General features: G+C 40.9%; 1 protein-coding gene across 3 annotated transcripts in view; it reads right to left on the reverse strand.

The window, feature by feature from the left end:
* Positions 1 to 14,382, reverse strand: part of SLC41A2 (solute carrier family 41 member 2) — a 142,355-nt gene that overhangs the window by 76,792 nt on the left and 51,181 nt on the right. For all 3 annotated transcript variants that reach the window (XM_086401112.1, XM_086401111.1, XM_086401113.1), the window contains exon 3: positions 5,823 to 5,930. In XM_086401112.1, the coding sequence (XP_086257238.1) occupies positions 5,823 to 5,930 (108 nt within the window). The remainder of the gene's footprint in view (positions 1 to 5,822; positions 5,931 to 14,382) is intronic.

Here is a 14,382-nt window from a genome sequence, read left to right on the forward strand (position 1 = left end):
GCCCCTTTCAACAGGGTGAAGAGTGCATGGGACCCAAGCAGTGTGCCCACTCAACACTTGTGCCTCATCCCCTTCTAAGCCACACTTCAGATACCTAGGACCATAGAAGTCCATGACCAAACGGCCTTGAGTCCAATTCCAGGGCCTCTTCCTGAAGCCAATCCTCCTGAAGACAGGCCATGCCACCTCTGGTGCATGCCCAAACCCAGGAGTGCTCAGAGGCTGGCTGGCTGTTGAGGGTGTAGATGGATGTGAGGTCTGAGGGATGTGTGAGGTCTCCCACAGTGCAGACCATAGAGCCAAGGGTGGGGAATGAAGTGGGGCAGGGCTCAGACCAGGAACTGGCTCCTTCCACAACACTGTGTTCCAAAGCAGAACCCAAGGAGTCCAAGAAGTATAAATTTGATGTTGGACTTTCAGATTGTCAGAGGAAACATTTGCAAAGGTGGAAAGATGGAGATTTTTTTTAATGTGTAAGCTTGTTGTATAATTTTAAACTAAGTACACATATGGCTACATGGGCCTCTGTTTTTATTCCTGCCCCAGGCTCAACTGTGAAAGTGAATCTGTACAGAATGCCTTTAAACATCTGATACTATTACACTGACATCATTATACTGATCAGATACAATAGTAAACTGGAATGGTCTTTTCCCAGATTTTGATATGCCTGACTCACTTTTATCATTCAGGTTCCTTGGTAGCTCAGCTGGTAAAGAATCCGCCTGCAATGCAGGAGACCCCGGTTCGATTCCTGGGTTGGGAAGATCCCTGGAGAAGGGATTGACTACCCACTCCAGTATTCTTGGGCTTCCCTGGTGGCTCAACTGGTAAAGAATCCACCCACAATGTATGAGACCTGCATTTGATCCCTGGGGTGGGAAGATCCCCTGGAGAAGGGAAAGGCTACCACTTCAGTATTCTGGCCTGGAGAATTCCATCGACTATATAGTCCATTGGGTCGCAAAGAGTCAGACATGACTGAGCGACTTTCACTTTCCATTTTCCAGCTTATACACCACCTGAGAGAATTTGTCCCTAACCACCTAATATAAAACAGCTCTTGTGAATCATGCTTCATCACATTACCCTGTTTTATGTTCTTTAATGCCTCTACCAATATCTGAAATTATTTATGTAAATTCTACCATAGCAGAGACCATGCCTGCCTTGTTATTCATCTGCAAACTCGTGGATTCTTATCTAGTGCTATGAGTTATAATTTGGAAATATCATTATTTATTTTGTTGCTCGAATTGTCCCAGATCTGGTTTGTATGTTACCCTTTCATCATCACCTATCATTCTTTGTTTGTTTCTTCTAGCATTTCTTTACTTTATGGCACAAGATGTTCCAGGGTCATTTTGAACTTTTATGTTCAAATCTAAGGAACTCCAGCTTCTATTATTCTCCAGTTCTTTTACTACTCAATAATGTAAAATTAAAGACTAGACTAAAGTGAATTTACAAAATAATTCTATGTGGTTTGGTTCCAACTGATACCTCTGTATATTAACTCCAACTAACTACAGAGATAACCAAATATATATATTTGTGGTTACAAATATAACCACACGGTTATATTTACAAATAATATTTTTTTAATATAAAAAGTTAAGTTTTAAAACATACATACCCCAGATATAGTATAGTGGTACTAAGACCAAGACCATAGGAGAGCATTTTTACAATGTAGAGGAGGAGATTATTCAGTTCAGTTAAGTTCAGTTGCTCAGTCGTGTCCGACTCTTTGCGACCCCATGAATGGCAGCACGCCAGGCCTCCCTGTCCATCACCAACTCCCAGAGTCTACCCAAACTCATGTCCATCGAGTTGGTGATGCCATCCAACCATCTCATCCTCTGTTGTCCCTTCTCCTCCTGCCCTCAATCTTTGCCAGCATCAGGGTCTTTTCAAATGAGTCAGCTCTTCCCATCAGGTGGCCAAAGTATTGGAGTTTCAGCTTCAACATCAGTCCTTCCAATGAACACCCAGGACTGATCTGCTTTAGGATGGACTGGTTGGATCTCCTTGCAGTCCAAGGGACTCTCAAGAGTCTTCTCCAACACAACAGTTCAAAAGCATCAATTCTTTGGCGCTCAGCTTTCTTTTTAGTCCAACTCTCACATCCATACATGACTACTGGAAAAACCATAGCCTTGACTAGACGCCAGTACTCTGGCCACCTCATGCAAAGAGTTGACTCACTGGAAAAGATTCTGATGCTGGGAGGGATTGGGGGCAAGAGGAGAAGGGGGCGACAGAGGATGAGATGGCTGGATGGCATCACTGACTCGATGGACGTGAGTCTCAGTGAACTCCGGGAGTTGGTGATGGACAGGGAGGCCTGGTGTGCTGCAATTCATGGGGTCACAAAGAGTTGGACATGACTGAGCGACTGATCTGATCTGATCTGACTAGATGGACCTTTGTTGGCAAAGTAATGTCTCTGCTTTTTAATATGCTGTCTAGGTTAGTCATAACTTTCCTTCCAAGTAGTAAGCATCTTTTAATTTCATGGCTGCAATCATCATCTGCAGTGATTTTTGGAGCCCATAAAAATAAAGTCAGCCACTGTTTCCACTGTTTCCCCATCTATTTGCCATGAAGTGATGGGACCAGATGCCATGATCTTAGTTTTCTGAATGTTGAACTTTAAGCCAACTTTTTCACTCTCCTCTTTCACTTTCATCAAGAGGCTCTTTGGTTCTTCTTCACTTTCTGCCATAAGGGTGGTGTCATCTGCATATCTGAGGTTATTGATAATTCTCCCAGCAATCTTGATTCCAGCTTGTGTTTCTTCCAGCCCAGAGTGTCTCATGATGTACTCTGCATATAAGTTAAATAAGCAGGGTGACAATATGCAGCCTTGACATACTCCTTTTCCTATTTGGAACCAGTCTGTTGTTCCATGTCCAGTTCTAACTGTTGCTTCCTGACCTGAATACAGGTTTCTCAATAGGCAGGTCAGGTGGTCTGGTATTCTGATCTCTTTTAGAATTTCCCACAGTTTATTGTGATCCACACAGTCAAAGGCTTTGGCATAGTCAATAAAGCTGAAATAGATGTTTTTCTGGTGTGCTGAGAAGAGCTACCCCAGGCCCGAGGCCAGGGGCGGCGGCTGAGAGGAGCTACCCCAGGCCTGAGGTAAGGAGCAGCAGCTGAGCTTTGCTGGAGCAGCCGTTAAGAGATACCCCACATCCAAGGTAAGAGAAACCCAAGTAAGATGGTAGGCACTGAGAGAGGGCATCAGAGGGCAGACACACTGAAACCACAATCACAGACAACAGGACAATCTGATCACACGGACCACAGTCTTGTGTAACTCAATGAAACTAAGCCATGCCATGTGGAGCCACCCAAGACAGACGGGTCATGGTGGAGAGGTCTGACAAAATGTGGTCCACTGGAAAAGGAGATTATTAGGGTTTTGCTATTGTGTTTATTTACTGGTTTTATAAACTCAGACACAGTTATTCTGTACAAGTAAAAGGAAAAGTTCTGGAATATGACTTATTTCACCACATACTACCTCTGTGTCTTCAGGAAAGTTACTCAATTGTTCAAAGCCTCAGTTCCTCCTCTGTAAAACAGGAAGAGTGTTTATCTCATAGGGTTTGTTATAAGACATCCTAAAGCAGTTAGCACACTGCTGGCACATTATGCGCACGTGTTAAGTCCCTTTAGTCATGCCGACTCTTTCCAACTCTATAAGCCTGCCAGGCTCCTCAGTCCGTGGGAGTCTCTAGGCATGAATACTGGACTGGGTTGCCACTTTCTTCTCCAGGGGATCTTTCCGACCCAGGGATCGAACTCATATCTCCTGTCTCCTGCACTGTCAGGTGGGTTCTTTATCACTAGTGCCACCTGGGAAGCCCGGCACATTATGAGAACTCACTAATACCCAGCACTTCATTATTGCCTGGACGGAGTATGGCTATATGACCTTTATATATAAGCAAACGGCTTATAAGTTTCCATTGGGTATATGTAGCAGTTCTTGAAAAAGCAAATAATAATGTTAATAAAACATTACTTAATGCATTTCCTTTCCAAGCATCTGTTTCACTCAAGAAAACTTAGGGATCTCACAGCTGCCTGGAGAAAAATGAGGAGAGGGGAGAAGGAGGAAAAGGGGGCTTCTAGCTAAACACAGTTGTTCAGCTTCCACATCTTCATTACCCTTAGATACACAAATGTTTTTTCCTAGTTCACAGACAGATTCATAGGCTGCATCTTCTTCAAAGGAAAAAACAAACCTCATATACTAACAGCACTGCAATCAGTAATGACAGCTTAGTTAATTTGGGGCTAACATTCAATGTGGTGCTGGAAAAGACTCTTGAGAGTCCCTTGGACTGCATGGAGATCAAACCAGTCAATCCTAAAGGAAATCAACCCTGAATATTCACTGGAAGGACTGATGCTGAAGCTGAAGCTCCAATACTTTGGCCACCTGATGCAAAGAGCCAACTCATTAGAAAAGACCCTGATGCTAGGGAAAGACTGAAGGCAAAGGAGAAGAGGGTGGCAGAGGATGAGATGGTTAGACAGCATCACCAACTCAATGGACACGTATTTTAGCAAACTCCATGATACAGGGGAGGACAGAAGAGCCCGGGGTGCTACAGTCTACAGGGTCACAAAGAGTTGGACATGACTTAGCAACTGAACAACAACAGTAACGTTCAATGGGCTGATGGTTCACTGAAGTGAGCCTCACTAGCTACATGGATTAATGATAATTTGGTTCCACGATGGTGGAACCCCCAAAGAATATTATAGTGAGAAAACAAAATCCTTTTTGTCTACTAAAAAAAAAAACTCAGAACCCTGCTAGTGGCAGTATTTTTAAAAGTGTTTAATGTTTCTGGATGACTGTTTTCTAGTATGTGGCTAAAGCCATAAGAGTATGCTTTTTTCCTCCCCTGAACAATAATTTCATCTTAGAATTTGCCCAAAAGAAATTAGAGTATATAACTGTATATACAAGAATAGTCATAACAGTAAACATTAAAAAGAACCTACATATTCAATAACAGATTAAATCCCAGTAGAGCTATACAACAGAAAAACACACAGCCAATAAAAATGGCATAGGTCCACATTTCTTGATATGGAAAGATGATCATGATGTCTCTTCAAATGGATATCAAAGATTATAAATGAGAATATGTATGATTCCAGTTTTTTTTTTTTAAGAATATAGTGTGTGTGTGTGTGTGTATCACATTATGCCAAACCTATGTGTAAGTAGAGTTATCCAAGTATAGAAGGATCTATAACAAAATAGTAATAGAGATTGTGTCTAGGTAAAGAATTGAGGGTAGTTTTAAATTTTCTTCTTTATACGTTTTCCCTTTCCTTCAGTTTTTACAATAAGCATGTATTACTTTTACAATCACAGAAAATCTAAATGCCAATCAACCAACCATCAAACCATAAAGAATCTCAGTGTCTGACTTGCCCATGTCTTAAGCACTGATGATGACTGCCAGAATCCCCTGAAGTGAAAGGAGGCAAGAATGTTACTTCTTCTCAGGGTAAAGGAGGGTCTGTAATTCCCAAATCAGACAGCCCAGGGAACTTTCAGGACATGATAACAGGCATAACTACTTAGCATAGCCCTGAGGTTCAGAAACTTATCAGTAGAGAGAGGAGAAAATTTTTTTTCCTCATAAAAGTTCTCCTCAATAGAGAGGAACAGCATATGTGATATATATACACACAAAGAGACACAGACACACACACACACATATATATCCGTGTGTGTGTGCACATGTGTAGAAAATATACATACTTAGAGGTAGGAATGAACTTACTGCAGTGGATAATCTGGATGCCAGTGTCATTTCCAAGTTTCCTTTGAGACCAAGAAGTGCAGGAACTAAAATGAAAACTTCTGTTACTTTTTTGAACACCTCCCAGTGCTGTAAGGAAAAAAAAAATAATTTTCAACACGCTTTAAAAACACTTTAGAATAAAGATTTCCAAAATTTTCAGCTTTTTTCCCCCAATGTTGCATCTACGTTTTAAGTAACTACATAGGTCATTTAATCATTGAACATTCAGCTTAACCCATTCCCATAGATAGGGGAAAAGTGGAAACAGTAACAGATTTTGCTTTCTTGGGTTCCAAAATCACTACAAATGGTGACTGCAGCCATGAAATAAAAAGATGCTTGCTCCTTGGAAGAAAAGCTATGACAAACCTAGATGGCATATTAAAAAGCAGATATTACTTTGCTGACAAAAGGTCTGTATAGTCAAAACTATGGTTTTTCCAGTAGTTATGTATGGATGTGAGAGTTGGATCATAAAGAGGGCTGAGTGCCAAAGAACTGATGCTTTCAAACTGTGGTACTAGAGAAGACTCTTGAGAGTCCCTTGGACTGCAAGGAGATCCAGCCAGTCAATCCTGAGGGAAGTCAATCCTGAATATTCACTGGAAGGACTGATGCTAAAGCTGACGCTACAATAGTTTGGCCACCTGATGCAAAGAGCAGACTCACTGGAAAAGACCCTGATGCTGGGAAAGATTGAGGGCAAGAAAAGAAGAGGGCGATAGAGGACGAGATGGCTGGATGGCATCATAGACTCAGGACATGAGTTTGAGCAAACACCAGGATGTAGGGAAGGACAGGGAAGCTTGGCATGCTGCAGTCCGTGGGGTTGCAAACAGTTAAACACGACTTAGCGACTGAACAACTTCCAGAGTTCTGAAGCCTTGAGTTACTTTAGAAGACTCAGTTACAGTTGGGAATAATAGTTGATAAAGTCATTGTATCTCATAGTATATCTAGCTTGTTACACAATCTTTTTTTTTTGGCTGCCCTACGTCTTCGTTGTGGCACACAGACTTTCTCTAACTCTGGTATATGAGCTTAATTGCCCAGCATCACGTGGGATGTTAGTTCCTGCATCAGGGATTGAATTCCACATTTCTGTAAAGCAGATTCTTAACCATTGGACCACCAAGTTAAGTCCAACTCTGTTACTCTTAAAGTCTACTTTATCTCTTAATGATGCCAAGTCAGTGTAACTAGTGATTAGGAGCACAGATTCAAGAACCAGATAAACTGTATTTGAATCTTGGTTCCAATACTGATTATAACCAACCTACAGAAAAATTACAGTCATATTATTAGCTAGCTTCACAAATGAAGAAATAGAGATTCATATAAAGTGATTTTCCCAAGACCAAAAGATGGGACCTAAAATTGACCCCAGAAGTTCTGAGTTGTCCCGCATTCTGCTCCCCACTTTAGGATGTGAGGCAAGAGGCTGTAAAGCACAGGATCATAAAGAGCACGGAACTGGAAATCAAGGCATGGATCTGTCACAAACTGGCTGTCTGATCTTTGATGAGTTATGTACTTTTCTGATTTCAACTTCTTCAACCACGAAATGAAGATACTATCTGTCCTGTTGAGCCTATGGAGAAATACCGTAATAATGAAAACAACAGATATTAGAGCACTTTATAAACTGGAAATGCCATACAAATAACTAACACAAAATGCTACTTCACAAGTACTATTAAGAGGTGATTGTCCCAGTATGAGACTTTAGTAACTAAGAATCTTAGTTTATGCCAAAACATATCAAGAATACAGTCCTGTCACTAACACCAATACAGTTGAGAAAAGACTTAACTCTATCAGATAAGTGAAAGGAAATTTTAATTTGTCTCCAAAGTTTCCCTAGAGGCTGTTCCAAATAGATGTTGAACTAGGGACTAAAGAGAGTTCAGGAAATATTTGTCAGACCAGTCTCTGGTAAAAACCTGGTTCAAAGGATTCACAAGTGAATCCATCCAGGGATTCAATTAAGGATGGAGCTAAAAGAGGCACTGGAGGTCCAGAAACCTCTCAGATTCCTTAACCTATGAAAGAAACTACCAAACAATTTTGCCTGTGTTTTATGTTGGGTAAGAATTCGGCTGTCCTAATGGGATATGCATCCTTCCGAGATGACGGTGATGATGACAACGAACAAGAACAGACAATAATAATAATAAATACGAACAGCAGTCAACATTCACTGATTGCTGGTTATGTGCCAGTCACTGTTCTAGCCTTCATCATTTAATTTTCACAACAAACTTATGAGATAGCATTTTTATCAGATTAGACATAATTCAGGAATATGTTTTACCTAGGTCATAATTTTAAGACACCTATCTATACAATGATTTTAAATTTCTCTATGAGTCACATGCACTCCATCTGTGGATCTGTTGGGATGCAGTCCATTGGGTTCCTAACATCCTTTCCGAGTGTAATTAAAATCAAATGCTCCTGTGAGAATTCCTATGAAAACACTTACACCTTAGCATTGATATAACAATAAGAACTTTCGCATACTGCTTTCCTACCTTGTGCCCAATAGATTCTGCGTTCTTCTCTCTATAGCCTGCACACATGTGCTTATTGAAGTTCTCAAACTTTCTCAGCTCACAGCACCCGAAGCATCTCAGAAATGTTTTCATGGCTTCCTTTGGTCAAAAGAAATACCTAACAGTCCTGCCAAGCAGCTAGGTCCAAACAATTTAATAGGTATTTATTCCCTAACAATTCTTTAGCCTTCTAAAGAAATAACACAAACACTGGAAGGAAAATATTGTATTTTTATGTCCTCTAACAACATTAATTTCTAATGGGATGTGTGTATCTCTTGGGTACTGCATAACTTCTCAAACCTTGTAACCGGAAACCACTGCCTTCATTTCTTGTTCCATGTTGACTTTTGTGTGACACCTGCTTTTTTTTCCCAGCACTGTTGAAAATCTAGCTTTGCAGAGGTATGTCATCAAGAGAAATGCAGTATGATCTAATGCTGAATGCTAAACCGCCTCGAGCCAGTGGTCTGCAGTGATGTCCAAGAGATGTCACCGTGTTTCCCTCAAAAATTTAATATACACCACAGCGCCTCTAAGGTCCAGCCACACAGATTGGGAAATATGAGAATAGTGAGGAACACTATGGTACAGTAGCCAAAGGGAGGGATTCTGCAATCAGATTATCTGGGTTGGAATTCTGATACTAATTCCCAGGCAGGAAGGCCAGCGGTCTCCTAACAGAGGAAATAGGCTGCAAGTGTCAGACATTTTTTATCTCTCTCTTTAGCGGCAAGAGGAAACAAACTACTAGTGTTATATTTTTTCCCCTTCTCTATAAAAATTTAAAAAGAGGTTTCTTTTAAAATTCTGTGTTGCCATGACAACACCTGGTTTCACCTGAACTTAGTTAATGATTTCAGTCACTCAGTCGTGTCCGACTCTTTGCAACCCCATGGACTGTAGCACGCCAGGCCGCCCTGTCCATCACCCACTCCCGGAGCCTCCTCAAACTCATCTCCACTGAGTCGGTGATGCCATCCAACCATCTCATCCTCTGTCGTCCCCTTCTTCTCCTGCCTTCAGTCTTTTCCAGCATCAGGGTCTTTTCCAATGAGTCAGTTCTTCACATCAGGTGGCCTAAGTATTGGAGTTTCAGCTTCAGCATCAGTCCTTCCAATGAATATTCAGGACTGATTTCCTTTAGGATGGACTGGCTGGATCTCCTTTCAGTCCAAGGGACTCTCAAGAGGCTTCTCCAACACCACAGTTCAAAAGCATCAATTCTTTGGTGCTCAGCTTTCTTTTTAGTACAACTCTTACATCCATACATGACTACTGGAAAAACCATAGCTTTGACTAGATGGACCTTTGTTGGCAAAGTAATGTCTCTGCTTTTAAATAAGCTGTCTAGGTTGGTCATAACTTTTCTTCCAAGGAGTAAACATCTTTTAATTTCATGGCTGGTCACCATCTGCAGTGATTTTGGAGCCCAAGAAAATAAAGTCTCTCACTGTTTCCACTGTTTCCCCATCTATTTGCCATGAACTGATGGGACCAGATGCCATGATCTTCATTTTTTGAATGTTGAGTTTGAAGCCAGCTTTTCCACTTTCTTTCACTTTCATCAGGAGGCTCTTTAGTTCTTCTTCTTCACTTTCTGCCATAAGGGTGGTGTCATTTGCATATTTGAAGTTATTGATATTTCTCCTGGCAATCTTGATTCCAGCTTGTGCTTCATCTAGCCTGGCATTTTGCATGATGCATTGCAGAAGGAAATGGCAACCCACTCCAGTGTTCTTGCCTGGAGAATCCGAGGGATGGGGGAGCCTGGTGGGCTGACGTCTATGGGGTCACACAGAGTTGGACACAACTGAAGCAACTTAGCAGCAGCAGCAGCTCTGCATAGAAGTTAAATAAGTAGGGTGACAATATACAGCCTTGACATACTCCTATCCCAGTTTGGAACCAGTCCATTGTTTCATGTCCAGTTCTAACTGTTGCTTCCTGACCTGCATACAGAATTCTCAAGAGGCAGGTCAGGTGGTCTGCTATTCCCATTTCTGTAAGAATTTTCCACAGTTTGTTGTGATCAACACAGTCAAAGGCTTGGGCACAGTCAATGAAGCAGAAATAGATGTTTTTCTGGAACTCTCTTGCTTTTTCGATGATCCAACAGATGTTGGCAATTTGGTCTTTGGTTCCTCTGCCTTTTCTAAATCCAGCTTGAACATCTGGAAGTTCCCAGTTCATGTACTGTTGAAGCCTGGCTTGGAGAATTTTGAGCATTACTTTACTAGCATGTGAGATGAGAGCAATTGTGGGGTAGTTTGAGCATTCTTTGTATTGCCCACCTGAACTGAACTTTTCTCAAACCTTGAGTTAACCAATGCATTTTTCTTTTTTTTTTAATTTATTTATTTTTATTTATTATTATTATTATTTTACTTTACAATATTGTATTGGTTTTGCCATAAATCAACATGAATCTGCCACGGGTATACACGTGTTCCCCGTCCTGAACCCCCCTCCCACCTCCCTCCCCATACCATCCCTCTGGGTCATCCCAGTGCACCAGCCCCAAGCATCCTGTATCCTGCATTGAACCTGGACTGGCGATTCATTTCTTTTTTTTTTTTATCTTTTCTTTTTCTTTTTTAAATTTTATTTTATTTTTAAACTTTACAATATTGTATTAGTTTTGCCAAATACCGAAATGAATCCGCCACAGGTATACCTGTGTTCCCCGTCCTGAACCCCCCTCCCACCTCCCTCCCCATACCCTCCCTCTGGGTCATCCCAGTGCACCAGCCCCAAGCATCCAGTATTGTGCATCGAACCTGGACTGGTGACTCGTTTCATACATGATATTATACATGTTTCAATGCCATTCTCCCAAATCTCCCCACCCTCTCCCTCTCCCACCCAATGCATTTTTCCTATGGAAATGTTAGTCTTAAGCTATGTTAATGAACTATGTATTTACCCTAGACTCTGTCTTCAAGTGGGTTCTGCCTAAGACTCAGAACTGACTTGACAAGCCAGTATATTTCACTCATGCAAATATTCTCTTAAACTATGTTAATGAGACTGTATTTGCTTGGAAACCTGCCTTTCTTGTCATGTCAATCATTTTATGGCCTGAGACAACTCACTTTGTGCCAATTTTATCTCAAAATGCATGTTGTGGGTAAGGGGCCTGGTGCCAGTCTCTGAGTTTTGAGACATTTCCTTTCCTCTAATTAGCAGACTGCCCACTCCAGTATTCTGGCCTGGTCCCATGGATGGAGGAGCCTGGTAGGCTGCAGTCCATGGGGTTGCAAAGAGTCGGACACAACTGAGCAACTTCACTTTGACTTTTCACTTTCATGCATTGGAGAAGGAAATGGCAACCCACTCCAGTATTCTTGCCTGGAGAATCGCAGGGACGGGGAAGCCTGGTGGGCTGCCGTCTATGGGGTCGCACAGAGACAGACACGACTGAAATGACTTAGCAGCAGCAGTAGTAGCTATATAACATCCAGCTAAAGACTAGCAGGGGGGGCACTCTTTCTGCTCTCTTCTGATATCTATGTCAGAAGCTTTCTATATCTCTTTTATACTTTATACTTTAATAAAACTTTATGACACAAAAGCTCTGAGCGATCAAGCCTTGTCACTGGTCCCAAATTGAATTCTTCTCATCTGGAGGCCAAGAATCCTGGTGTCTTTAGTGGCTCAGCAACAACCTTTCACTATTTTTACTGTATGCCTTGAGTATGCTATGTAAAACTATGCTTTACTTTCTCCACCTAAAATAGGGTCATAATTGTACCTACCTCATACGATTGTGTTCAGGACCATTTCTGTACATTGTAATAAATAACAATATTGAGACTTTATTAGTTCTAACACCAAAACATATTATCAGTAAATCTTCCTGTAAGGAGGAAGTAATGAAAAAAAATATCCAGACATGGAATGCTGATACAGCTAGTGACCCTGTTAGGGGAAGCACACTGACTGAAACCGCCCACCCTGGCCAGGCACCATAGTAACCATTTGCATGAGTTGTTTTCTGACAGGAGGTCCTGGTAAGGAATACAGAAGTAATAAGCCACCACCAACTGGAAGAGTTCAGGAAAGGTCAAAAGGAGACACCACATGTCCGACAACCTTCCAGAATCCTTCTCTCTGGCATCCATCTTGGCCAAACAAGGCGTGCACCACCAGGAAGGACTCCTGAGTCAGATGATTGGCTAAAGACAACCAGGAAACTAATGCCATCACCATAAAACCTGAGATGCAAGCCATGTGACACAGCTGTTCTCTTGGGTTCCCTGACCCTACTGCTCTCCATCCGAGTGCCCTTTCCCAGTAAACTCTCTTGCTTTGTCAGCACATATGTCTCCTCGGACAATTCGTTTCCGAGTGTTAGACAAGAGCCCAGGTTTGGGCCCTGGAAGGGGTCCCCCTTCCTGCAACACCCCCAGTAAATTTCACCTACTTACAAATTTTGCCATGATACAGACATGTCCTCCGAGGCAAATTATTATGCAGTGCAAGCTTCCACAAGACTCTGCCCTACAGAAATCGGTTTTTAATCTTACCTAATTTTGGACACCTGTCAATAACCAGAATCTTGGGCAAGAACCCACTTCTCAAATGTAATGTTGGATTGCTTACAAATGTACTACATTTGAAACCTATCCATTAGTGCCCCAAAGGACAAACAAATATGAAACTTAAGAAAAAAACAAATAACATAAGCTGCTGCTGCTGCTGGGGAATACATAAATAGAGTCTTAAAAATAAATAGAAAAGGTTAAAAAATATCTGATTGGTAAAACATGCTTATGTAATTTTAAAACATATAACAGAGAAGAATTGTTTCTCATTTTAACTTAGTTTTAAAAAGTTAAACCCATTCACTTTTAAACATATGACTCAATGACCAACCTCATTCATAATTATAAAATGCAAATTAAAAGATGATCAACTTTCTTCTGTGAGACTGGTACAGGTCAAAAAGTTGGATAAAGTTTGAGAGTTTGGAATGGACATGTATGCACTGCTATATTTAAAATGGATAACCAACAAGGACCTACTGTATAGCACATGAAACTCTGCTCAATGTTATGTGTCAGCCTGGATGACAGGGGAGTCTGGGGGAGAACGGATACATGTACATGTAAGTCCCTCAGCTGTCCACCTGAAACTATTAAAACACTGTTAATCAGCTCTATTCCAATACAAAATAAAAAGTTTTAAAAAATAAAAACTTAAATTTTTAACAACTTGAATAATACTCTGCTGGTAAGAGTATTAATATAAGGAAACAGGCACTCTATTATACTTTTGGTGAGAACATAAATGTAAAGGTTTAACTTTGCCGGGGGGTGGGGCGGGGCGTGGAATTCAGCAATACGTATCAAATGTAAAATGCACATAATTGTCGACTAAAAACTCTACTTCAAGGAAAGTTACCTTACAAATAAACTTGAACATGAGTTCAAACACGTACATATAATGAGTCAACTTCATCATTGTTCAGAATCACAAAAGATCTGAGGCACTTTAAATCTCCTTCATTAGATAACTTGGTAGAAAAACAATGATACATCTTTGCATAGCTGGAGAAGAATCTGGTAAATCTGTGTGTATCTATAAGGAAGCTCCAATATAAATTAAGAAGAGCAAGGTAAAGGGCAGCATTATAGGATGTTTTTTGCTTCTGTTTTTTAGTGAATACACACACATATTAACATGTATGTATGCATCTTCATGCATTTAACTTCAGTTGAAGGAGACAAAAAAAATTATACCACTAAATTCTAAAGAAGAGAATAGGGCAAGGGTATGCAGAAGACTCTTTTCTCCATTACATATTCTTTCATACAGCTTAGATATGCTCAACCAGATACACGTTTTTCATTAAACTTTTTGAAATAATTATAGATTCACATGCAATTATAAAAAGTAATACAGAGAGATTCCCATGTACCCTGTATCAAATTTACCCCAATGCTAACATCTCTCAAAACTCTAGGACAATCTCACAACCA

Source organism: Bos grunniens, chromosome 5, assembly GCF_055505025.1.
Source record: "Bos grunniens cultivar Pamir isolate PY7600 chromosome 5, Bosgru_T2T1.0, whole genome shotgun sequence".
Lineage (NCBI taxonomy): Eukaryota > Metazoa > Chordata > Mammalia > Artiodactyla > Bovidae > Bos > Bos grunniens.